At 40.2% G+C, this 27,397-nt stretch overlaps 1 protein-coding gene across 11 annotated transcripts in view; it reads right to left on the reverse strand.

Annotated features, from left to right (window-relative positions):
* The window catches only part of MICAL2 (microtubule associated monooxygenase, calponin and LIM domain containing 2), a 118,815-nt gene that overhangs the window by 33,689 nt on the left and 57,729 nt on the right, over positions 1-27,397 (reverse strand). For 5 of the 11 annotated variants that reach the window (XM_048948787.1, XM_048948785.1, XM_048948784.1 and 2 more), the window contains exons 17-25: positions 26,101-26,202; positions 24,497-24,715; positions 24,178-24,279; positions 23,432-23,563; positions 16,907-17,014; positions 16,389-16,469; positions 14,744-14,930; positions 12,825-12,913; positions 12,495-12,594 (exon numbers count right to left, since the gene is read on the reverse strand). In XM_048948787.1, coding sequence (XP_048804744.1) covers positions 12,495-12,594; positions 12,825-12,913; positions 14,744-14,930; positions 16,389-16,469; positions 16,907-17,014; positions 23,432-23,563; positions 24,178-24,279; positions 24,497-24,715; positions 26,101-26,202 — 1,120 coding nt within the window. Of the gene's footprint in view, positions 1-6,744; positions 8,208-9,447; positions 12,595-12,824; positions 12,914-14,743; positions 14,931-16,388; positions 16,470-16,906; positions 17,015-23,431; positions 23,564-24,177; positions 24,280-24,496; positions 24,716-26,100; positions 26,203-27,397 lie in introns of those variants that run through there. The other 6 variants (XM_048948794.1, XM_048948793.1, XM_048948790.1 and 3 more) reach the window with 6 other exon arrangements.

Consider the following 27,397-nt stretch of genomic DNA (forward strand, 5'->3'; position numbering starts at 1 on the left):
TCAAGACGCAGGTATATTCACTTCAGCAGATAATATAACCCATGCTCAGAGGTGGCCAATTTCAGTGGCATCGTGTTCTGGGAGCAACAGCATCTCCACACAGTCTCTGCTGTTGGTCTTCGCAGCTCAAGAACCTCTCCTCAGCCCAAGCCTTCCTGAGTGGAGTCCTCGACTGACTTGTGCTGAGAGTAAACACTGTGGTTTTGAAGTTGTTTTTTCTTTTTTCTTTCTTTTTTCTTTTTTTTTTTTAAATACAAACGGTGGAGATTAACTCCAGTTATATAAATAATAGTAACACAGTCAGCAACTGCAACAGAACAATTCTGCATTCATATGACCCTCCCACTCCAACAGGATGGAAAATTTGGATAAACAATGTCTCCTTTGTCTGCATTTCAAAACCTATCTCACCATCCCCTCACTGGGAGTGAAACAACTGTTTTCCTTACAGCAAAAGGATTTAGCTAAAGCTCGTGGTGCGTGAGCAGCATCCCCGCTGCTTGCCTGAGGTTCACTGCAGGATCAGTGCTCATCCCAAGGTCAGGGGTGTCCAAGGCTTGCTCCAGCACACAGGCTTGGCTGAACAGCCCACCACAGCCCCTCCGGACAGATTCAGATCACGTTCCAGTCAAAAATGCTTCTCTTTCCCATTATGTCTCATGCTTAGTTTTCTCAATTCCATGTTCTTCCAGTCAGCCAAAGGTCTGGTTCATCCTTGCATCTGAAACAGCCACGTTCATTTCAAATGAATCCGATGAAATGTGACCAGCGAGGGGCAAAGACATCATAGCACCTCTGTAACACTGGCAGAACACACAGAACTTGGATGGAACTTTATTTTAGCTCCAAAGCTACAATCCAGGGATACAAATCCTTATTTACTGCACTGATAATCCAAATACCACAATTATTTACTTAGTGTAAGTTAGTGATAACACTTGGATGGCGTGACTATCCCTCAGAGCTGGTTCAGCCAGCTCCTGGCTCCAGGGTGGACTTGCAGGAGTTCCCCTCTCAGACCTTGCTGAGTGGTCAGCCTATCCGGTTCTTCAGCAGGGCCCATGCCCAGCTGGTTATCAGCTCTGACAAACAGACCTCAGAGTGCCTATTGGTTACCAAAGCAGCAGCCTCTGATCAGGAACACAAGCAAGCTTTCCAAGGTCCCCACACTTGCTGAGCAGCACAAAGCAGAGCTGTCCTGCTGTGCCTCAGGAGAGGCCTCGCTGCCGGCCCCCCACATGTGGCCCCAGCAGCAGAAACCACACGAACTCAGCATGACTGCAATGTCACTGCAATTCTACTCACAGCAAGCTTATAACACTCAGGTGCTTACAGAATGACATCCAGCAATGATGCCACACCAAGACCTTTTTCGGTCACTTTCTGTAAGAGCATGCCCCACTGCCTGGACACATTCCATAGGCCCACAGCAACCTGCTGGCCACACTGCACCATATGGAACTCAGAGTCTAGCAGAAAGAGACAAGGCCACATGGAAACTGCAAGATTGTTCTTAACTCTATTACAGACGCAAGTTACATAAATACAAATAACAGAGCTCACAATTAGCTTTGTTAGTTGTCCTCCCCCAGATTGCCTCTCAGTCAGTTCATACCCCAAAAGTGCAGGGCAGGTACCAGACATCTGGTCATACTACAGCTACCAGCACTGGCTTCACCTAAGAGAAGGCAAATCCCTCCCAGTGTCACTGCCAGCCTTGGGGCCCAGGGAGGGCAATGAGCCCCTCAGACCCCAGGCCAGAGTTGCTGCTGCTTTGGGTGCCTCAGCACCACCTAATGCCTGCCCAGCAGAGCCAGGCCACTCTGCCAAAATCTCAAGCTCCAGTTTTTGAATACTAAGATTTCGGAGCTGTTCAGTGTGCTCTTTTGACCAACAAATTGCAACAAGTGGTCCAACTTCAGGCATGTTCCCTCTGCCATTGCAGAGCAGACAAAAAAAGTCACTGTGCTCCTCTTCCCAGTCACGGAGGCTGTGCCAAAAGCAGCCATTCACGTGGTGAAGGTGCTGAGTTATGTGCTGCTGTCTCATTGCACCACGCCATGCTAGTTCAGTGCTGCAGAGAGGTACTAACAACTATTTCTATTTTATGCCACGTTAACAGTGCAGTTGCTGTGGGTTTTGCTTAGCTTACTGCAGCAGGCACTGCAGTAGCCTGTTGGAAGCCACTACACGTGGGGTAGAGGAGAGGCCACCTCCAGAGGAGCCATCATTCACTGTGACCACTATTTATTAATGCATCGATTATTCTATAGCATCTGAGTGCCTCACCAACAAAGCTGAGGTGAACAGGCAGCAGAAAAGGGACGTTACTCATGTTGGTGTGTCTCATCTGACAGGGAAGCCTGCCTCTGCATGGGCTGCTTCTACCAAGCCACCTGCCAAATTAGCAGCAGGCAGAGCACATAACTGCAACCCAACAGGGAGATGACAGGGGCTCGAGTATCAGCCAAATTTGGGCAGAGCCAAATGCCTGCTGAGGGCAGCTGGGCTGGATGGAATGGGGATTCTCATGAGTGCCACTCACAACAGCACAAAGCCCAAATAACAGCCCCCTCCCCAGAGGGCCAGCCGTCTCGGCCACCAGCTGGCTCCTGCCTTTTATCAGCTTTGCTGTTCTGCATGTGCTTCCCTCTGCCTGCCTTGGACAAAAACATTTAAGGATGCCTCACTGAACCTGTCTGGAAAAGTCCTGAACCAAGTTAGCTGCAGCAGCCTGAAAATCAAGGCAATGCTGCCATGCCGTAAGCAACCAAAAGAGTCCATGTTTACTCACCCTATTCTACTTCAGCTGGCTTTAATCTGGGAGAGGGAAATGCATTTTTTAAGCAAAATATATTGATATTTCTCAGCTGAGTCAGTCTGAATGGAATGGTGCACAAGCAGAAAAGGGGAGTTAGCCATGTCAAGCTAACGAGAGTACAAAGAATATTATAGTATAGTATAAAGTGTAATAAAGAAAACATATAAAGAATATATAGTATAAAGAATATACAATTACAAACTTGGAGAACATCCTTTAAGACACAAGAAAGACAATGTATAGAAACAGAGCCAGGTTTTTTTTGTTTTTTTTTTTTTTAAAGTATCAATCTTTCCCCTAGGGACCACAAAACACCCAGCAGGTAAGTTAGTCAGGAAGAAAGCTCTTGCAGAGGGAACAGTCCAGAGAATGCAATTCTGAGCAGAGCTTTCTTACAGCATAAGGGCCTTGGCCGGGGGAGGAAGAAAGAAACCTGGAATCAGCTGTCAAAATCTCCACGTAGAATATGATATATTAGCACCTCTGACACATCATGTTTTTTGCAACTCGTTGAAGACTGTGGAACAGGAGTGGTACTTACCCAGAGATGTCATAGCAATTCAGTAATGGTTAAGGCCTTCAAAGCCTCAGATGAAAAGCACTGAAATACCAGTGCTAGTGGGCAGCAGGAGCACAGGCACCCAGCTCACTTCCCCACTGTGCCCAGCACCACCACCTGCACTCCTGTGATGAGGACAAGGTTTGGGTGTGCTCAGCTGGGTCAATCTGCCAGCTGGCCCCCACCCCTCCTGATGCCAGGGTAGCAGTGCTCAGGGAGAAACCTTCTTCCCACAGAAGCACCAAGCCAACACATCTATGGGCCTTCACTACAGAAGTAACCTATGCTCACCTCCTGCAGCCGCCCTTGCCTAGTGTCCTCCCACAGCAAGTTCCCAGCCTAGCTTGCTGGCAATCCTGAGACTTTTACCCTGCCATTAAACTGTGTCACCCTATAATTCATTCACAGGATGACAGTACTCTGCCTGGCCTTGTATGGAGCTGCTGACTGAGGCAGTGACACGAGTAATTGTAAGTGCAGTTACTCATAAATGTGGGCAGCTCCATTGGTGAAAGCAAATACCAGTTGGCATCAAAAGTGGACATTAAGAAATTCAGTCATCAGACCACAAATTGATTTGTAGCACACCCAAGCACACTTCACTGCCTCTCTGGCTTCTGACTGTATAATAGACCCCCAAAAATCACGTGTGTCCTACTTATAACACAGCATGACTTGTAGAAAGCTGCAGGGCAGAAGGAAGGTGTCATCAGTGCTGTGGAAGCGCAATTGAAATGAACCCAGCAAGCAGAGGAATAAAATACAGAGCAGAAAGTACTCTCCAGGGAAGCCTCTGCCCACAAAGGACAAAAATGGGATCAGAGAATGGCTCCTCCAGCTTGCTTAGGTCCTGTGGCAGTATGCTGGCTACCAGACTACACAGAGTAGGCTGCAGCCTAACCCAGCTCAAACCTACTGTAACCTCAGCTGACCGGTGCAATCTGAGCTCCAAAACACGTAAGGCTGCATGGAAGCATCACCTGCATTACACCTTGAAATTAGGGACATCCCATTAAGTTATTTCACAAATGTGCACTAGGAGGCTATAAGGCTTCCAACAGCATTCCCAAATTGATGTACTTTATTTACCGAACTCTGGCATTTCAGCATATCTAAGAAACAACCAGGCAAATTTCTGTCCCTGAAAAAGCATTTCAGGAAGAGATAGGGTGTTTCACAGTTCTTCCCACCTTTCTAGCCCTTTATGCACAAGCTCAAATTGTTTGTCTACCAAGTCAATTCCACATTATACTATCTAGCAAAAAGTGGAGAACAAAGCCAACCAGCTTTCTCATTTCTGTGAGGCACACTGTTTCCAGTGGAAGCATGGCCAGACCTCCAGCCCAGCTTCCAGCCAGCGCTGCCTGCAAAGGCTTTGTGCTGCCCCTTCTCCCCTGTGGCCTGGTAACGGGCTTATCCACTGCCCCCCTCCCTGCCCCCACACCAGCAGAGCAACTTCTATGTCCACGTGGGCCCAGGCACTTCTTCAAAGCATCCATTACTTATGTGATGAACAGACACTTGTCAATTCAGTCACAAAATCGAACCAGGGAGCTTTAAGTAGCAAGAGAGAACCCAAAGAACACAACTTTTGAATACATCCAGGACAGTGCACAGTAAGGCTAATATTAATACAGACTGAGCAAAAAATTGCTACAGAGTTAAAAGAGAAAGCAGGTAACTGAAAAACTGAATACAGTGAATTTATGTATTTATGGAAATTTGCTTCTCAAAACCGCACAATTTCAGAGCAAATGTTTATTTTATCAGAGCAATCTGTGTTAGTCTGGTATATTAATGCATGTAATAATTCAAAATTCAGAATGCAGCCAAAACAGTTTGTCCCTGAAGCAGTCAGCAAACTAATATCTGCCGAAATAATATTTTTCTTTACACACCAACTCCAAATGCCAAAAACCATAAAACAAAGATACGAGTTACTTCCTAAAGTACAAATGCAAATAAAAGAGCACAGTGACATGCAAACTTCTTTGTAATTTCTCATTTTAGAAGAACTCAGAAATTCCAGCCATTTCAACTGAGTCTGGAGACCACCACCTGATGAGATGAGATCAAAACTTTGTTCTTTTCATGCTAAAACATCCCATGAAGCAACAGAAAAAGACTCAGGGAATATTTACATGACTGATACATATGCTTGGATCAAGTATTAAATACAGAATGTCTTCTGATCTTCAGCAACATGATCTTCCATGCAAAAAACCCAAGTCATCTACAAACATGTAATACCTTTGAAAATATAAATCTTGATGTAGAATTCATTGCATGTCAGAACTCCAGTTCCAATCATTGTGATTGGAATTTGAGGAATGAGCAAGCAAGAAGTGAGTTAAAGCCAGTTATAGTAACTAATTGTCATAATGTTGTGGGAAAACAAAGACCATAACCCTTGCTGGAGGTTGGAATACACAGAGAAGAAACATGCACTGGTACTTTATTATTGTGGCAGTCTAGAAGAAATAGAGAGGAACAGAAATTACTCTTCTTGATGGAGTTAATGAAGGGTTCTTGTTTGAATCTAAGCAATTCTACAGTTGTAGTACACTTAAAAATGGCATGATCTTTTTCATTATAAAGCATTAGCATAATCTTAATATAAGAAGGTTATCTTTGCATGATTCTGCCATGTTTGCTTTTCATTAACAGATGCTTAGATACTGGAGGCAACAGACAGGTTGAGAACTGATTTGAACCGGTATAAAGAGGAGGAATGAGAGCAAGAGTGTGCAATTCCTGAACCTAAGGTACAGCAAACAATCTCTGCAGTTCTACTACTATCATGTCATCTGTAGCAAGTAGCTTTCCTTCTCTTAGCAAGCACTAACAGTATAAAGAGGCAGTATCACCTGCTGCAAATCTGTGATTTTTTGAAGGTATATCTGGTTCCACCAAGAACCACTGTCTCTTTCAGCTGCATGCAGGGACACAGTGTGGCTGATGTGGGGTATACATGGAGTTTCTGGCACACGCCTGCCAGAGGCTGGAGCTTTGGCAGAGAGCTAAGTGAAAGGGTGGCAGGAAGAATCAGCCTCCCTTCACAGGGAGAGGTGGCCAGAGGATGAGGTCTCCCCAAAGATGCGCAAGTCCTGAACTAGCCTTAAATTCACACAGAACTTAATCCACACCTTTACCTCCAGCAGCGTTACTGGGATCAAACTAATGAACATTTACAAATTCCACTGGGTGAGAATTTTGACTCAGAATGAAGAATGAATACAAGCTTGCTCCTCTCACATTGCTCATTTTGTCTGCTTTATTTCTTTTCTGTGCAGTGTGTCCTGTGTTATCCACTACCATTAGAGGACATGGACTGTTCGCTATGAAGTATATCCGATTTGCTAGTGATTTGGCTTCTGGGGCCTTCTACACCACCACAGAAAAGCACAGTTACAACAAATTAAATGCTAACAATATTCCAAGTTATTGTTTCGATATTTTAGCAGGAGTAAGTGAAACCATTTGTGAGAACAGTATGAACATGTGGTGCCTCCCAAAGCTTCAATACAGAACAAATCATCACCTTCTGCAGGCCGAAAAACAAATTCTGACGTTTCTCTGCCACTGCCTCTCCCTAAAATTATCAAGTAAAGATGGAAAAAAAAGAAAAAAAAGAAAAAAAAAAGCCTGCTTTAAGACTGTAATTTGTACAAAGAGTAGATCTACTGATCCAAATTGCTTTTCCCATCCCAATTAAGGAAGTGCCAAGTTTGATGACATCTGCACTATGGTTTCATTATACAAACCATCTCTTGCTGGGATTACAAAATTTCTACTGTCCTTGGTGGCTTGTCCTTTGGGAGATGGAATAGCTCACTGGGGCTAACATTTGTTGTTCTGCAATGTTGTCTCTAGCAACACTTCAAAAAAAAATGAAAAAATCATTCCTGTTGTTCAAACAACTCTAATTCTAGTGAGACTCAGTTTGAAATGACTTCACAACTAAAATCGTAATCTTTCCATTAAGCAATAATGGAAATAAACATGACAAAGAAATGGAAAGCAAATTTAATAAATGAAATATATTTAAAAAGGCCACTGTAATCAAATAGTAAGTCAGCGTTAGATGCAGCTTCTAGGGATCAACAAGGTATAGGGAGCTGGCAAACAGCAGTCCAGAGTCAGCAGCTAAAATGAAGCTTTACTCAGTTATTATCTGCTTTTTCTGTACATGATCTGAGATCCCAAATGCAGATAACGTAGCATTGTATTTGTTAGTACATAAAATAAAAGCATATGGAAAGGAAACAGAAGCAAAGAGAAGACAACAACTGCCGTTTGGGTATGCAAGCAATCCCCATGCTCATCAACTCCTACTTATCAGTTCCAGGAAGGATAAACCCCAATATCAGGCACCTACTTGTCTCAAGTGGATGGGATAATTAGTGTAAAATGTCAGGGTCAAGGACCTTCCAAAAGGAACACACACTGGATTATCACACCACAGTTAAACTCCCTGGTCACTGGGTCAGGCCACTACAAAAATAACAGCATCCACCAGAAGAACTTGTAAAAACAAGCATAAAGTCACCATTAAGTTACTGTTTAAGAAATCTTTTTAAAAGGAAGAGATGAAACAAGGAGACTTATAAAGAAGTACATTTATTTTTCTTTACAGCAAATACCATAAATAGAGCTGAAACAATTTTCACTGTGTGCAAAATACAGAATTTCCATGTGAAAATTTAAATACAGCATTAAAAACTATTTAATAAAAATATTCCATTAAGATTATAAAGTAAAGCGAAGACAGAAGACTTAGGAAGAGAAGGACAGAATCCTCACTGGCCAGGAAGAGCTAGGAAGACTCTGTAACAGAGGGTAAAAAAAAAAAGAAAAAAAAGCATAGCAATGGAACGTGGTTTGAAATGGCAGACCTTTATGTCATGACCTTCATCTCAAAGCATGCTGAACTTAGCAACAGAACACCATAGTCCTGCAGTTCATAGGAAGGTGTCTCCTAACCATTTTCCAGATGGTTAGAATATAGAGAGGTTTTGTATGGGCACAGCAAGGGAACTTTGAAAGCCATCAAGACAATCTAGCATGCCCACACAAATCAATACTATTGTTCAGTCATGCAAACATACAGGTCAGCAAGATAAGGACCCTTCAGTTCTTCTTCATTCCTGATCGTGTGTGTGAAATGGGACAAGTAGCACAGCATGTCTGCCCCCCACTCTGCAAGCTGCTGCTTAGATCTATTTCCAGTCCCCATTCCCATTGACGGCCATCCTCAGCAAGTAAAGCTGTGTCATGACCATATCAACCTAAGCTCAGGGCACTTGCTGGTCAGGCTGAGCCTTTGTTCCTTCTTTGGATTCATTTCCCCTTTTAGATTATCGTGTGATTATATAGACTGGAACTTACATGAAAAAATACATACAAAGTAATTTGTCTCATTTGTCATGGACAGTATTGGCAACTTCTCATGCAGCAAGACAAATCCATTAATCAGAGGGCAAATAATGGGGCCTCAGTTAGAGCTGGTATTAGTTAACAAAACAACCCAAACCAAAACACTCTGGTTATAAAAAATTGGCATTTAGACATTAAGGACTGAAAAACAGCACACATCTATTTCTGTTAGGCCTGCCTAGTATGTTACTTGGGGTGGAAGATTGGAATCTGTGTAGCTCTGGCTATTTTTTCCAACAGAATCCATTTGTAAAATGATTTTCCTCTATGAAAGCAAAGAAGCACTTAAAAAGAGTGCTCAAATGTTGGTTGCTCACTGAATATTTTATCCCAGTGAAAACTTGCTCATTGAATATGCGAGTGCAATAGAAACAGGTGCTCATCCAGGAGAATCACCTGGCTTTTATTGTCACCTCATTATAAAATTACCTTGAAAGAAATAAGAAATAGTTCTTTCAAGAATCAATTTATTTATAAGCCTAACTTACCTGGAAGACACAAGGAAAGTAAGGGTACATGCACAGACACAGAAGGAGAAACATTCTCTACAGAGAGAGCAGACATAACCTTTTACAGAACTATGAACTCAGCAACAGGTTAAATGATCATGCCAAAGCTCACATCCATTAATATACCAGACACAGTTTGCTCCAAAATGGTATTAAAAAATAAAACAAAACACAAAATCAATGCAGTGAAATGCTGTCAAACAACAGTGTTAGTCACACAGTTTTGGAACTGGCAAGCAGAAAAATCACCTGGCAGCATAAAGGCTTCAGCCAGTGAGCGGGTGCAACACCGGAATGATGAATTGGACTAAAAGTAATGAGGGAGATTGACAAAGAGAGCACAGAAAAAAAAAACAAAAACACAGAACTTAGCTTGGTTATATAGAAGAGCATCAGTAAGTTCACAAAGAAGAATTGGCCAAAATGAAACTGCCTTTCTTTCATTAAATCATGAACAAGGACAAATAAGTATTAATCTTATTATCAGAGTATTAAGATAAAGAGTTTTAAAAAAGCCAAACAACTAGCAATTTGATGATCAGATTGATACCAATAAACAACCTTCCCAACAACCTCCAGAATCCCAGTGGAATAGGTGGTATAATTAGGATCCTCCAGGAAAATGGTTTTTATTTTGTATCTTTCCCCCTGCCCCCCTCCCCCCCCCCCCCCCAAGTCTTTTGTGAGAATTTAGGGATTTTTCTCCCTATTATATAAACCTATACAGCATCATTACCATCTTTTTGTAAAAAGAAAATGCTTTCTCCTAGTAAGATTCATTTCATTCAAACTCATGGGTTAACACAGATTTCCAAGTTTCTTACTGTGTCAGCATTTTCTGTAAGTTTACCATTACACTCTGCTGAAAAGCAGAACATTTTCTTGTAGTGAATAGCAAAAGAAAACATCAGGAAAAATGTATTCTGCAAGACCATGCTGCTGACAAACTGAAATTAAAATTGAGACTGAGTCTAACTTCAGAACTTCACCATTTAGCAGTTTGCTGTGTTGCAGGGGTAACATGGTAAATTATACAGATTTTTTTTCCATTTACAGTGAAACAACAACTGGCGTTAGTAAATAATTTTTAAAAGTGCAGACTGTTCTAAAGTAGATTTAAATGCTATGAAAGAGATAATCACAGCTCACCATGTTGGTATAACGGCCAATGTGTCCAGTCAGTGTTCTAGCAAAGTTTTGCTAAATGCACATTTGAGCATTAATGGCAATTTATTTCAACCAATTGCTACCTTACACCTAAACAATTCTTTCAAGCTTTTTTATTTTCCCCCAAGTTCTATGCATACTCTTCACAATTTCTCCCCAGAATATATAAGCACTATAAAATGGGAAAAGCTTTATCCCTGTAGTTGAGAAATTACACCAAAATATCTAGAGGAAAAACCCAGTTTGCCATTTATTTTAAACAGAACACATATTTCCTTTTAACATCTAAGACAGAAGACAAGTCTAAATTGTCTTTGCCTACATTCTCTTAAAATTAAAACAAAACAAACACCCAGTCTGTAAGAAGCAGTTATTTGGGACCGCTAAAAAGTCATCCTCAAACTTTGGTACAAATTGAACATAAAATTATTTCCTATTACTTACGTCATGTTATGTTGGCTAGAAAAAAACGTTACAGGTACTTTTCATTTTAGGCTATGCATATTGCCATATTAATTTGCTTATCTATTTCTTGAGTAACGTCTTAATTAAACATTTAAGTACTTTAGAGGCAGGGAGCATGCTGACCTCACTGGCTACCTAGGCTGAGAAAGCAATCAGAATTTGGGGTGCTCTCACTGTCTCCTTGTTGTTTAATAGCCCTACTTAACCTGCTCCTGACAGCTTTTGGTGAAGGCAGACCTTGATGAGAAACACCAGAAAAATTTATTTTACAGCCGCTCCAGATAACAGAATTTCATCTACTTGCTATCAGCTTTACACATTGAAAAGAATGAAGTACCTGATTACAAAGCAATATCCTTAGAATAAATTCATAGTTTTTTTGTTGTTTGTTCTAAAGTTGTATTCTTAAAAAATTCCAAACATAATAGGACCCAGTGCCTCTGGAGGCAAAATACTCGCGACTTCAGTGACATGTGAATGCTCCACAACTCAATATTCATTGAAACAGCTGCCTAAAGAAGAAGCCTTGAATTGAGGAATAACTCACATCTAATAATACTACTACTTCCTTTGATGTGTGTTTTCAATCAGGCCATCACTCAGCTCAGATTTGCTCTTCAGACTTATTTCAAAACGTTAAATAAATTAGTATTACAGATTATACCCACTATCAGCAGAGGGTATGAAATGTAAAAGGCATGACTAGGAGTAACATGAATTTAACACATGATTTTTTTTTGAAATGTCATGCAAGTTATAAACCTCATAACCCAGAGAGAAGATGAAAGCAAGAAAAAAAAAAAGGGATGCGCCATATTCAGGTTTCAAAACCCAGTTCTTTGTCATAAATATTCCCCAAACATCTGAAAGAACAAAAACTCTTTCTTTGTCCAACAACAACAACGAAGCAGAGGGGAGGAAGGCTTTTAAAATGTACCTGTCCCCAATGGTCTGATCCCAAATAGGACAAAACAGAAAAAAAATTTCAAAATATCCTTCATCCGTCTCCGTGTTTTGGAAATGTGTCTGGACATCACCCTTCATATTTTAACATACAGTACATTTTACACTGAAAATTTTGATTGCACCTAGTTTATATCAGAAGGAATATATTGTTCATTTAAGTCTCACATTAAATTGCAAGTAAAAAACAAATAAAAAAAAAAAACAACAAAAAGCCTCAGGAAAATAGTGAGGCTGCTCATTTTGAAAATCTGAAAGGCACAATTGAGCAAGACGCATAGAAAAATTTAAACCCTGTAGAACTTTTTTGCCCATTCAAGCACATTTTCAAGGGATAGCTCTGCTTCCCGGTACATATGAATAAGTACCTCTAGAAGAGCACAGAGAAATGGCACACCAAGGCTCAAGAGTTCGTACAAGTAGGTATAGTTATATGCATTGTCCCTGAAATGAACATTGGTAGCGTGCAGAAAACCATGCATCCAGTTAGAGAGGCGTCTGGGAATGTCAAGCAGATCCCTTGTCACCCGAAGGGGCCAGCTTAGAGTGCGCCTAAAGAAGGAAGTCAGGATACCTGGGGACCTGTCCTCTGGACTGCTAGCAGTTGTTAAAGTGCTGTCTGTGGTGCTCTCTGTAGCTCTGAGTTCTTCTTTCTTCCAGGCTTCTGTTGCCTCCTTATAAAAAGCATTAACATTTATTAAATACAACTTCTAAGATAAGTATAAAGTCCAGTTTCTGTTAGTTTTTAAGTTTTTAGATATATATTCACTTCCAACTGTTCTTAAGTTCAACTTCATAGGTGAAGAGCTCTTTTCCACTGAAAACCAGACTACACATACACATACCCTGCTCTAGATAAAGCTGCTTCAATGATTTCTGCATTAATGATATAACCAATACGTACCTTGCACTGGACCTGTAATGTTGCTCTTCTCTTTCGGTGTTTATTACTGATTTTGCAGTGTCTAAAATGAGGTTTACAGTAAAATTTACCTAGAAAAGAAAAAGTAAATTATATGACCTTTTATCTTTACACCTACTGATGAGAACTGTACTATTTTGTGTACAAAAAAAAAAAATCAAAATCAAGGTGATTAATGGTTCAGCAGCAAAAGAAATGGGAAATCATCTGCTGGTTCTGCATTGCCCACAGCTTTACAGAATCACAAAATCATTTTAGTTAGAAGGGACCCTTAAAGGCAATCTAGTCCAACTCCCCTACAATAGAAAGGGGCATCTACAGCTTGACCAGATTGCACAGAGCCCCATGCAGCCTGACCTTGGATGTTTCCCAGTATGGGACATCCATTACCTCTTTGGACAACCTGTTCCAGTGCCTTATCATCCTTATCATAAAAAGCTTCTTCCTTACATTCACTCTAAATCCTCTTCCACTTAATTTAAAGTTTAAAATTTATTTCCCCTTGTCCTGTCACAACAGACCCTGATGAAGAGTCCGTCCCCTTCTTTCTTACAGCCCCCCTTTAGATACTGAAAGCCTGTCAAGGTCTCCCTGGAGCCTTCTCTTCTCCACGCTAAACAGCCCCAGTTCTCCTACAAGGACAGGCTGAGAGGCATTCCACCCTTGGATCATTTTTGTGGCCCTCCTCTGGATGTGCTCTTACAGGTCCATGCTTTTCCTGTAATGAGGACTCCACATCTGGATGCAGTACTCCAAGTGAGGCCTCACCAGTGCAAAGCAGAGGGGCAGGATCACCTCCCTCACCCTGCTGGCCCTGCTTCTTTTGATGCAGCACAGGATACAGCTGGCTTTTTGGGCTGCAAGGGTACATTGCTGGCTCATATCCAGCTTCTGATCCACCAGCAACTCCAAAGTCCTTTATGCTGGGGCTGTGTTCTATCCTTACATCGTCCAGCTTGTACTGATAGTAGGGAGTTGCCTTGAGCCGGGTGCTTTGATTGGGTTTCTTTTACAGCATACAGATTTGCACATTCATTAAATAAGGTAAGGCCTTCAATTAATCTAACATACAGGTTTAAGATTAATAAATAGCAGAAAAAACAAGATTCTACAAATACCAAGTGACACAAAAATGCAATATATCAAGCAGCAAAAAGTCAAATATCAGCTAAAAATCTTTGCGGAGGACTCTCTAGAGTGCAGAAGATCTATCTTTGGCCTTGAGACTTTAATTCTTATGTAAGAGGAGATCAGGTCAGTACTCAGATATACTCAAATCATTTGGAAATAGCAAGAGAATTTTTATATAGTTTACTAACTTCCATCTGGACAGAAAAAAAACAAGCAAAGAAAACAACATATAATCCCCTTGCCCCAAGCCTCAGGCTGTAGGTGGCATCAAGAGCCCAAGATCTGAACATCCCATTCTACTACTGGCTGCAATAAAGGGCATGCTGCTTGGCCAGTACTACTGCTTTCACCTCATGAGCTAATACATCTTGAAAGAATACCCCCCACATATAAATTTACCGCTGCTCTGACTTGTCTTTGTAGATCATTTTATTTAAAGGCTGGTTATCAGTGTCAGATAAGAATAATTCTGTACTGTTGGCAGAGAAAAAAGGCACCTTTCCATTCCCACCCCATTTCTGACCTGTGATTGGACAAATTGTAGTTTTGTCACTTGCTTTATTTTCCAGTGATGATTTCTTCATTTAAAGATATGTCTGAATTGGCTTCTTTTGAAAGAAGTGAGAGGACTCAAAGATCAACATGGACACAAAGAACATCCTCGGCAGACCTCCTCCTGACTGAGCTACTCTACAAGGTCTTTTTCTCTGGTTCTATTAAAAGCATCAATATTCAGACATATAAATATTCTTAAATAGCTTCTGTGTTACCTTCTTCAACATCAAAGGCATAAATTCCTAATCGGAGAGTTGTAGAACATATTTCACACTTGAAGCACTCCCTGTGAAAGAAGTGGCCTTCTGCACTCAGCCGCTCCATAACATATACCCGTTTTTTGCAGAAATAACAGATGTCACTCCCCCCAATAGACTGAGGAAACTCTTTTCGCAGAGATCCCTGTTAAAAGATAAAAATAGAAACACATATGAAGCCTTTACAGGACACCTAGATATAAATTCTCATTGAAGTAAGCAGTTGCTTTAACTGCTTCAAGTTTTATACAGCCCCTTCTCCACACACAATTAAAAAAATGCATCAGTCAGCTTTTTTTATTACTGATAGGCTGCAAGCCTGTAGGTTTAAAAAGCAACTCATAAATCAGACATCATGAAAATCGAAAGGATTGAGCTGCGGCTGGACTCACACCCAGCTTCCCCCCTTCAGCTCATGGGTACTTCACGTTTGCTCAAGTACAAGGGCAGCATCAGGCCCATGCACCCAATGCCCTGTGCTGTGTGGACTCAGGCACTTGCAATGATAGCTGCAGATAGCAGTGTTTCTCAGATGAGGGTGAAGGCAGACCTTGCCAGCTTTGAACAACAGGCACACATTTGGAGCTACGCAAACCCTGAAGACTAAGTTCATCTCAGTATTACTGAGGTCATACTCAGCTTGTAGCAGCTCCTACTGCTAAGGAAAATTAGACTTGTGCGTTAAGTTGAAGGAAGAAAAGCCAACAGTTGGACGTGGTGGTTCAAACACCAGTATCAACATCACCCACAAATGCTCTTTCCCTCTCAGCCGCATTTCTGCCTGCGCAAACAGCCCACGCTGGGGCTTGGTTTGTTTAAAAATCAGTTTCATTCCTACCGTGGACATTCAGCATTCTTTAAATTCATTGGATTTTAAAATAAGACTCATGTTAACAACACAGATATTTTGGAACTTTTTGTTGAATTTGGCCAGTTAACTACATTTTTTTCCTAATTGTCACAAACTCTATGTTCTGTATCTACATACAAAGGCACAGAATAATAAATTATAAATAGAACAACGGACATCCCTTCACTTATTAGAGGCAGGCATGAAGAGGCTTCTTTGCTTCACTGTGTTGCTCTTAGTTACAGGTCAGCACACGTGAGCATCCACCCGTGCTCTTCTACAGCTGCTATCATCTCCCCCTCCTCTCCTCATGATGTGAGGGTACCATGCTTGAGATAGAGGAGCTGCAGGCCTGGCAGGGCCCACTCAGGTTCAGACACCAGCATGCAGTCCACACAACTCATCTTTAACTTGCCAGCAGAAGAAGGCCTCAGAACATTTTTTCAATGTTCAGTTTAAGTCACAATTGTTACAGACATGAATCACACTCTTGAGCTTAACAGCTGAGAATCCTAAATAAAATCTGCTGTTAGTAATCTGTTGTGCTGTGCTGGATCGTTTTGGAATATGAACCACACGAAACCTTCCAGATGAATGACCATGCAAATAGAAAAGAATAGAAATACATTTTTAAAAATACAGTGTTAACGGAACAGGTCAGATAGTCACAGTGAAGCAGAAGCAATTAGAGTTCAGCACTGGCTAATAAGTCAGCATCAACACCACAGCACCCCAGACTTAGCTTCCCGATACCTGACATCTCTGAGCACTGGAGACAGGATGTGGAGAACAGGGAGTGGGGAAAGAACCTGTAGTTCTGTCCAAAGACTGGTTCTGAATTCAAACAGGATCGTGTCAGAGTTTAAAAATAGCTTTCTTCAAAATGAAGCATGGTGATTCAGCATTTGCATGTTGAAAATAATTGCATAAACATGTACTGTACCAAAATTTTCTTTAGACGCCACCTTGATTAATAACCATTTTCTATTACTAATTGTACCAATAATTACATTTAATAAAAGCCTCCTGAAGTTTTATTTCATGCAGACAAGTAATAAAAGTACAAGTAGAAGACACTGTGAGCAACACTTCCAGCATACCCACATTATTAGCGTATACTGCCAACGTGCACTCGATTCCTCAGTAAGCATTAGGCTAGTATCTTTCATAACGCTTAAGGTGCACCACAAGTAAGGTGTTAAATCAGGAGGACACTCTGGAAAACACTGCTTTTAAGTAAAGTTGTTGTTTCTTTGCGAGTTTAGTCTTACCAGCTCAAGGGGGGGAATTTGCGACTTGGGTCTGTGATCATTCACATACAGATTGACAAGAACTTCAGCCATAGCTCCAATTGCATGTGAGACCTTTCCTACAGTCATCTAACCAGAAAAGGGGAAAAGATGAAGAATTGAAGGAAGAGCTTTAGTTGCTTGAGAATTTAATGAGAAAAAGATGAGAATGACTTGAAAACATGCAAATGAATGAAAGCGATGATAAAGACAGGCTCTGAGAAAAAGCAGAGACAAAGTACAGCAGAGCACAAGCGTGTTCATGCATGAACAGCACAGTCCAGCTGGTGGCCACAGGAGGCTCCCAGGCAGACCACACACTTCTCTCCCTGTGGATGATGGAGAAATAGCTGCTTGAGCAAATGCTGCTCCTGCAGCACAAGGCCTCCTGTTGGGTCAGCACAAGGCACAGGGCAGCTGAGCTGAACTAGGGAAGGATTGTTGTGATAAATTAAATACAAACAAATGAAAAAAAAACCAACACTGCCACTGTGACTTTTTTTTTACAATTCAGAAAGGAAGGTGGTGACTAAACTTCACCACCTCACACTGACCTCAAAACTGGTATTTCAGGAAACATTCTACGAAAACCTCCTAGAAGTCTTGCACAAATTCCTCTCTGAGCATCACCTGTGTTTATTTCTCACTCTCTCCAATGACTTTTAGATGTGGCAGATGGGTAGGTAGGTACTCTAGTTCTCTCTTCACGAGGAACAGACTGTGAAGACTTCACAGATTGGCAGGAAGGTTTGCTACCCAAATTCACATTGCCACTAAGTGATTTTGATTTCACCCATAACCTCTCTGGAAACCCAAAGGCTGCAAGAGCTATTCTGATTTGGCCAGGGATCTGATGCTCTTCTTCTGAAGCCAGGATATTTTTCTTCCTAGAAGATGCCTGATCTTGCACTTTATTTTCCACTCGCTTCTTCACTGAGCCCAGACTTTAACTCTCTCGTTCCTCAGTGAAATTATTTTCTACTGATATCATACCATATCTTGCTAACGGTGGGGTTTAAAAAAGTAAATAATAATAAAAAAAAAAATCAACAAGTTACTCTGAAGAGAAGGAAAACACAATGGTTTTAAATTTCTATCAGGCTTAAAAGCAACTCCACTGCATTCTGGGTGTCTTTTCAAAAATTATGATGAGCAAAAATATTCCTGCTAATGAAAAAAAAAAATGAAGTGCAGGAACTTGAGAACATGCCCAGCTCCTTACAGTCCCCCTTATCTTTTGAGTGTTGTATCTTAATTTGTCTTAATATCCAGGCTGACATAAAATATGTATGCAAAGACAACAAGGATAATTCAAAAGATCATTCTTTGCCATTTGTTTTTGTTTAGTATAAAAAATACAATGGCATTATTTAATATCTGCATGATTTTTTTGAGTAATAACAATTTTTGGGGTAAAAAAAAAAGCTTTCCAAGTCTGTTGAAACACAGTTTAACTTGAAATAACAAAATGCTGGAGCAACCATTTAAACAATAACGCTATGCTTAAAACGCAAGTACTTGAATTTCAGGAAGAGCATCCCTCAGCCTGAACTACACCTTGCAATTCATCAGGTGGGTTGATTTCTGTTCTCCACCCTTTGGAGCAATTTGTGCCACCATTAAGGGAGTCAAAACAAGGAAATTACATGTTTATACATACTTTAAAAAGTGTTATTAAAAGAAAACATTTGTGTAATTTAGGTGAAGTTCATATCCCATGTCAAAACAAATGGGATTTCCATCTGATCTAGCAACCAAAAGACTGCTGACCACTCTTGTCTCATAATCAACCACCACCAACACAAAATTGTGGCTGCTGACCAGGAAGGAGAGCAGGACACAAATAGACCTGAGGACTCCCTTTAGTGAGTCTGGTTAAAAAGGACACATTACAGGGAAAAGATCACTATTGGTTCTCCTTACCCAATTAGGAAGGTGGGTAAGTAAGAGGAGATGAATTTGCAACAGCCTCAGTATTGCACCTTTCAAATGTTATTCAAACATGAAATAAAAACAGCAGGACGAAAATCCATAGGGGCAGCCCTGTGAGCACCTGCCATGAGAAGAAACCCACAGCAAAGGAAAGGTCAGGGAGAGCGAGAGCAGTGCTGCTCTGTAATTCATCAGTGATAACAGTACAGCCACCACCTGTGTCTTCTCTAAACCTCACTCAGGTTAGGAACAGGAACTTTGATGACAATGTCTCCCCTTCATAACACTCACTGCAGAAGAAAGGGTCTGACCTCAAATCTGCATACCAGAGGCATACTCCTTTAGAGAATGTCAGCTCTTACACAGCTTAGCTTTATTCAACAGCACACTAAGTTACCCCAGAAACTTGGATGCTAATGAACACAATAGGTTCTGTATTTCACTTATGCACTTACTACTCTTGAGAACAAATGATGCGCACGATGCTGCACACAATTTTGTAGTGCTGAGGCCACAGTCAATATAACAAAAGGCTATTGCTCAAAACTCAGGCATGTTATTCCTTCTAGAGCTTTAAATAGTTTGTTGTCCTGGAAAAGAATCTTAAGAGTTATCTTACATGGTGAATTCAGGAAACACTTGAAAATCCTCAAAGTGTAGTGACTTACTAGGAGTGCTGACCTCTCAGTGACAGGTTACCAAAGCTTTGTAGCAGGTTGATCAGGCTAGTTGTCAGTGTGAGAAGAGAAGGCTTCCTCCTGTATTTCCCTGCGCTATTATTTACAGCACCAGAGCCAACCAACTACTAAACAAGCCTCTTTCATAAAATAAAGGAAATATTGTATGCTCCTGGAAGCAGAAAACGTTTCCCCTTTATTGTTACAAATCCTTAATGATTTTCTTGGACTTATTTACTCTGAGGGTGATTTATTTATTTTTTATTGCATCTGCTACATATATTTTACCTCTGAGATAAACAGCATTTGAATAATAAGTTACTCTGTGTAGGAAACACCCAAGCCCTGTTTATAATACTGCTTATAATTAGAGATGTCACTGAAGGGAAGCAGTTGATACAAACTTGGCAGGCAGCAAAGCTTACTGATTGCAGTGTGTTCATATTTCCTACGATGTGCTGCCTGGATACACCTACATAAAGCTCACATCAATACAGAGTTCTGAAGGTCAACCCAAATTTTAACAGCAAACAGGAGAAATCAAAGCCCAGTTGGTAATATAATATTGTTAATATTCAACCTAAGAGAAATAACAGCTGGCTAAACCTAGAATGGAGTTTTGATTATTACTGTCAACTTGCACGTATTATTACCCAGAAACTGATCCTTAATGAATTCTAATGATTGTATATGTTATGGTCAATGCGTTTAATAGAATCTGGAAGAAGCAGAATGCATCCACTGACTTCCCTTTCAAGTGCTCCTTTCAGGACTAAGGCTTAATAGTATGCTTTTGTAATAAGACAGTAAGTCTGCTGAGACACTATTTTCAACAGATATACCACTATAGTTAATACTGTACCAATGAAAATTCAGCAGATGTCAAGGACTGTCCTGCCTTAATACTCACTTGAAATTAAAACAGTACTATTTAAAGGATGTGGTGGTGCTGATATTCATAGGTCATATCTTATGAAGTGTTAATAAATAAATATTTCAGTATTTTCTGTTCTTCTGCTGGGATCACGTTGATATACAAGAACACATAGGAGTTCCTTCTGTTGGCCTCTCTATCCTGTGACACTTTTTTTATACTGAAGTTCAGATTTAACTAACAGTAACTCTTAGAATTTGTATTGCAGTCTGAGTCCTATAAATCCACCCTTAAAGCAGTATGAACACAGCCAATATCCAACAGATATAGTTTATAAAGCTATCAAACACGCTACTTTAAAGGGCAGTTGTGCAACTGAAATATTATAATTTTTTTTTTTTACGTATGGACAGATAATGCTGCACATTTAGACAGCATTTTATAGCATATAGTACAACTGATGTTTCAAAAAGAGTGCAGTCTAAAAATACAGAGGTATCACAGGATTGAATTAACCTCACAGTACACAAACACGATGGAAAAGAAAATCTGAGCATATCCATATGCACTATCACTAACACACTGTCTTGGGCATAAGTACAAAGGGACATTAAATCCATCCTATCCTCAGGGCAGGATTTGCATTACTTATGTAAAGCTAACATATGCTGGTACAACCTGCTCTGAAAGGTGCCTGTACTGCAGATCATAGCATATCTCCCCTGGCACTGTGCTCCCCACCATCAAGAGTCCCCTTACCCCCACACCCAAAGCCTGACCCGTTCTGTGACTCCTGATCACGCCTGCAGCAGGCAGAGACACCATCCTCTTACCTGCCTGCAGCCTTGCCCAACACCATGGCTCTTCCACTCCTGTCCATAACCCACGTGTGCTTTCTAGCAACCCCAGAAAAAAACAATGTTTTTTATTTATTTAAAATTACTACCTTTCCCACTGAAATATCTAAGTATTGGGGTTCATTTGAATCTGTCTCGGAGGAGAGGAAAGAGGATGTTAGTCTGCTCATTATCAGGCTACTTAAAGTTCTCAGATATGCTGTGCAGTATATTTGGCTGTATGCAATGCATACAGTGTACAAAAGGACCAGAGCCTATCCAACTACATGGAGCAGCATATTAGGCATCAGGATGCTCTGGCATGTGCATCTACTGAAGAACATCCTATCTAACCAAGCAACAATTCTGCAAATAAGATCAATGTGTATTTACTGTGCTCACAACAAAACAAGCTTTCCTAGTCTCAGTTGTGCTTTGCCCTCCCATTATCTCCGGACAGAGAATTTTCAGTCACAGTAAACTCACACTAACTGAAATCATGTAACAACAAACTACTGGTACGTAATTTAAATACAGCGATAACTAATAGAAGGTTGTGAATGCATTTTAAACAAAATGCTGTTGAATTAAAACATCCAAAACCAATCACTTATGCCAAATGTTTTTTTAGAAGAAAAAATTTTAAATCCCATCAAGAAACCCTCTTGCTGATGAAGAGTTCCCACATGATTAAGACCCTAGTTCTGATATGCTAAATGCTAGGTCACATTGGTTTTTTGCTCTCTTCACATCAATGCAGTACTACTCAAAAACCTATGACAAACAGGTCCTGATATTTTGTAAGGCATTACTTAGCTTAAAATCCACCACATGCTTTATGTCTTAGGTCACAGAAAGGAAGGAGTGAATCTAGGCAAAGCAATGATTTTGAAGCTGAAGGGGATTACAGGATTACAGCAGTTAGGCACCTGCTGGACTTGCAGTGTCCTTGGAGGGCTGTGTATCTTGTATTTTCCAGGGGAATGAGAGAGAAATGGAGCTTTCTGAATGCCCCTCCAGCTAATCCAGGGAACGTACCTTTGCAAACTACATGTCAGCCTAATACCTACCTGCCTGGTTACTGCTCCATCTGTGAGCCTTATTTCAAACAGCATCAACAGTATAGCAGGAAAACAAACAAGCACAAACAAAATACCCCCAAAATAAAATAAAATAAAATAAAATAGACCAATTCCACTAAATTAATCTGCTGAACATCCATCAGAGAGTGTCTTCTCTGAGTCATGGCGGTCATTTCCAGTGCTTCCAGAAAAATCATGCTTTCACCCTTAGTCCCACATGAAGACAATACTCCTATGCAATATTCCCATGTAATACTGCAGTGCTGCAGTGTTCCCAGACTGCCACTACAAAACCAGGGTGAAGGAAGAGAACCTGAGCCTTTTATTGGCCCTAAAAAGCTGAAACATATCCAACTTTCCTCAATTAAAACACTTAGGAAACAGAAGAGTTGGAAGCCAAAGTCACCTCATCTTCCACAGACAAAAGCACATTTTAAAACTAGCATAAGCAGTAACAGCTGAATCTCTCTTATTCATGTTACCAAATTGCTTTCATTAAGTTTATGCTGGTTTCCCCTGCATGAAGCTTGCATTGCAAAGAACGGAGTTCTAGCAATTCACATGCAGAAGTGAGTTTTAAAGTATAAATAAGTAAACAAGCAAAACAGTGAAGTCTATTGTATCAGCACGTGCTTACACAATCCTAACACACATCCTCTATTTAAAATAACCATTGTCACCCAGATTCTTCCCTGCAGACCCAACTGATAATCTTACAAAGACAAATACCCACCCAGCACAGCTAACTAATCCCCTAACATCCAGATATACTATGTGAAACTATCTCTCCATTAAGCATTTCTGTGGCATTATCTAACAACAGAGCACTGAAATTAAACATCAATACCAAAAATTCAGAATTTAAGCCAGAACTTTCTCAATTGTTTGTTCTATTCTTTAGCTTTATAGCCAAACCATTTGTTGACTTCCCTCTTGCAAACATGCAGAATTCACCATGGTGAAGAAAACTGAGGTTTAATTCTAATGTGAAATACAAACTATAGAATAGATCCACCGTGCAAAGGCAGCACCTTTCATCCAAGCCATTTCTCAAACAGCCTTACCACAAGTTTGGATTTTACAGGAAAAATCTGTTAATAGAGTACCTGTCTAGAAGGAAGAACAGGGGAAGCTGAACCTACAGATGATGGAGAAGAGGCAGCAGCTGAATCATGAGGTGGAGGGCAAGAGGGAGTTGGGGGCTGAGAATGGGATAAGCCTTTAGTAGGCAGCTTATTCTGTGTAGAGCAGAAACAGAGGAGAGTTATCCAAGAGAGTGACATTAGCACAGGTTAAGAGAATAACTTCACAGTCATGCACAAGAAAAATAGATTACTACAATTTTGCACCATTCTCTAATTCTGCATAGTGAGGAGCCATTGAAATCGTCGTGACAAAACCTTCATCTCAGATGGTATTATTATACTCAGCTTTCTTATAAAAATAATTGCAATGGGCAATAAGTTAAGAAAGCATTAAAAAAAAAAAAAATGCTACATGCCAAATTTCACTGACTGAGAGCTACTGCTCACCAATTTATTAGAAACAGTGAGATAATAGTGTATACTTCTAAACACAGCGAATAAACCATGCCAAGACATTTCTCTTATGCTATGGTACTCTGACCACCTTTATGATTACAGTTGTGTTTTACCTCAATTAAATTATGCAATAATATTTAAACTGAAGTTTTTACCAAATTTAATGGAGTCCAAATGACTTATCCGATCTACTCAAGATGAATGAAAGGTTAAAAGCAAAATCATGGCTTTTTTTTTTTTTTTTTAACCCAAGAATTCTAAGATCACTCTTCTAACTCAGCAATTCTGCAGGTACAAAACCTAATATTCACCTTTGGAAAATCCATGTATCCAAACAATGAGGCAAGATGTGCTGCTTTCTCTTTAATGTTCTTTTTATGGAATTCTCTATTTGCTATGGTCTGAGCTCTTTTCTGCAGTAAGAGTCAGGAAAGGAAAGCCAGGGAAAGAAAGAGAGAGATTTCAGTTAACAACACAAATATCATCAGAATACAGCAAGTATGCAGAAAGTATTTTAATTCTCTTAATGTAACCTAAACTGAACAGATAAAAAGCAAGCATATCCAGGGAAAATACAGCACGCACACTAATACATGTGGTTAAGAGAAAGGAAAAGTAATTGCTTATCACCTGTTTCATTTTTTCATCCAGGTGCTGAAGACGTTCAAGCACTCCAGAAAGTACAAATGCAGCAGAACAAGCAGATGCAAGATTTTCAGATGTTTCTGACAGACTGCGCTGGATATCTGTTTTTTCTAGAGCCTTTGGTCTCCTGGCCATATGATCAGAACCATTTAAAGACTGTTTGGTTTCCCTCACCTCGTGTTCAGGTCTAGCTACCACCTGAAACTGGGAAACACTTGAAGTGAAAAAAAAAAATCTCCCTTCTGCACTACCATGCAGCACACTTGGTTTTTAAAGATGCTTACAAAAGCACAGCACAGTCATGCACAGAATTAGAAATGAAATGCTCTCCTGTGTCTCACAGCAATCTCTCTCCACTATTTGTTGCACATCTACTGCTCATGCCCATGCACAGAAACACATCAGTGCTACTTATGAAAGTGCTGGCATCCTCCCCTAAGTTTATCCCAGCTTCTACACCAATAACCCCACACAGCATCAGTGGAGAACATCACAATGTGTCTCCTTCTAGTTTTGCTTTTGTTTTATTCAAGATTTTTTTTAGCACTGCATCTGCCTGAAACCAGGGAATGAACTTGTGAAAACACCAGCAGTCGACTTTGGTGTAATGCTAGATCTAACGTGACATGACACAAGATGCAACATTCTTTAGATTTGAAGCATTTTCTGAGGAGCTCAAAATGGGTCTCTGATTTTTAAACTTCATATAAAAGAGCTTTTCAAGTAATTGAAGTCAGTCAGTTCAGCTTTTTCAAATTCAGCCTTAATAACTGCTTTCCAGTTGGTCTTTTCATGATGGTTTTCTACTTCATTCCATTTGTCCAATTGAAAGAAATTATACAAACTTTCCAAACTTCTCAGAATCAAAATTAAAAAACGCTAATCCCAATCAGTGTGGTGTGCTCCCAGTGTTACAGAACAGCACACGTGCCTTAAAAATAATCAATTCACAACTTGTTAATGAATGTGCATTTTTTTTCAAGCTGCCATGAAGAATTCCAATGCAATTCAGATCCCACTTTGCTGCAGACTACTCTTGGAAGATCACTACAGAATATTTACTAACATTGAAAATTCTAACATAAAGTGAATTAAACTAAGTATATTAAAAAATTTCACTCCATGTATATGATGCTGCAAAAGAGCTTCTAGCAGTATTTCTCACAAGTTCTACTTAAAGAAGTAGAAAATCCGGTCATTAAAATCAGATTTTCAATGCTCAAGCCTTTATCTTAGCTATACTGCCAGTTTTCTCAGAGTGGAAACAGCACAAAACATTATGTACATACACAGAATTTTTTCAGCTGCTGTTGTTCTTTTCTTGCATGCTAAATGCAGATATGCAATGATAGTTACACAGAGTGAAGTCCAGGCGTGATTATACATAAATCAACACTACAGGTTGTCCAAGTTCTTTCCATGCAGATACTACTTCTTTCCAAAAGTTTTCTCATCTGGTCAAGCAGGTCTAAAAAAGCACTGAACTTTACAGTAGTTTTCATAAATCTTAGCTAAGTATATATATGAATGAGTCCTCATCAGAAAGAGGAACAGTACGCTTGTCAAATGTTACCCACGTGAGTTCCTACCTGCCTTTTTGGTTGAGATAGAAGACTTGTATCTTTAGGTTGAGCAAAGCGAGGATTAACAGGAGAGTCAGAAGAGAGCTGTGCTGGTCTATCTATTTGCTCCTTGTATAGTTTTATTTTTTTTTTAATTATAAAGACAGAGTGGGAAAAAAAAAGGAAGATAGTAAATAGGATTCCAAGATACTGAGAATAAGAAATAAAAGCTGTTTTTAAACAGATACTACTACAGAACTTCATCAACATGTTTTGCAAATTTTCATCCACAACTCATTTTACTAACCTTTAACCTATTAAGCCTCACTGTCTTTCTTGTAGCGAGGGGCCCAAAACTGAACACAGTACTGAAGGTGCAGCCTCACCAGAGCTGAGTACAGAGGGATGATCACCTCCCTGCTCCTGCTGGCAACACTATTTCTGATAAAAGCCACGATGCCATTGGCCTTCTTGGCCACCTGGGCACACTGCTGGCTCATGTTCAGCCAAGTGTCCATCAATACTCCCAGATCCATTTCCTCTACACAGTCTTCCAGCCACTCTGCCCTAAGTCTATAACGTTAACCTTTGGTAAATGCATCAAGGCTTCCTTGAACATGAACAAGCAAAGTTCTGTACAGGTTTCACAAATTTCAGGGCACTGACATAGCTGGGAAGAATGCAGACAGCAGTGGTTGACAATCAAAGTCACTTGACAACTATGAAGACTGCACTTCTTGAAGACTTAAATATTTAAATTGACAAAGCACAAAATCAAGGAAGCTACCACCCTTGACAGCTCTTGGATACCTTGCACATCCTTTCTTCAGACTTTTTTTTTTTTCTTTTTTTTTTTTTTCTCCAAAGTATCAGGTTTGAATTCAGCTGATTCAGGAAGCCATCTTGCTGACTTAAGTGTGATTTTGAGATTGCCATCATTACCTTAAAAGCCTGGGATTATTTGCTGGGATTACTGCATTTATGAGAAAAAATTCTGTTGTGATACCATACACAGCCCAAGAGACTCCTATACAAATTAAATTTCTAGATTGCTCTACAGAAGATTTCCAGACTCTGAAATTCCACTACATGATATTAATGTACCCTATAATATAGGGTATAATATCTCCATATTACTTACTCATGTTTATTCCCTAATTACTAGGAGGAATACTCTTTAATATGCATAAAGAATTTAAAACATGAAAGGAAGAAAATCCACTTCAAACATCTAATAGATCCACTTCCCCCCCCCAAAATCTGCATCACACTCACATGGAGGGACTACTGTTTAATTTCAGAGGTGACTTTGATGTTCATCTAT

Source organism: Lagopus muta, chromosome 6 (genome assembly GCF_023343835.1).
Source record: "Lagopus muta isolate bLagMut1 chromosome 6, bLagMut1 primary, whole genome shotgun sequence".
NCBI lineage: Eukaryota > Metazoa > Chordata > Aves > Galliformes > Phasianidae > Lagopus > Lagopus muta.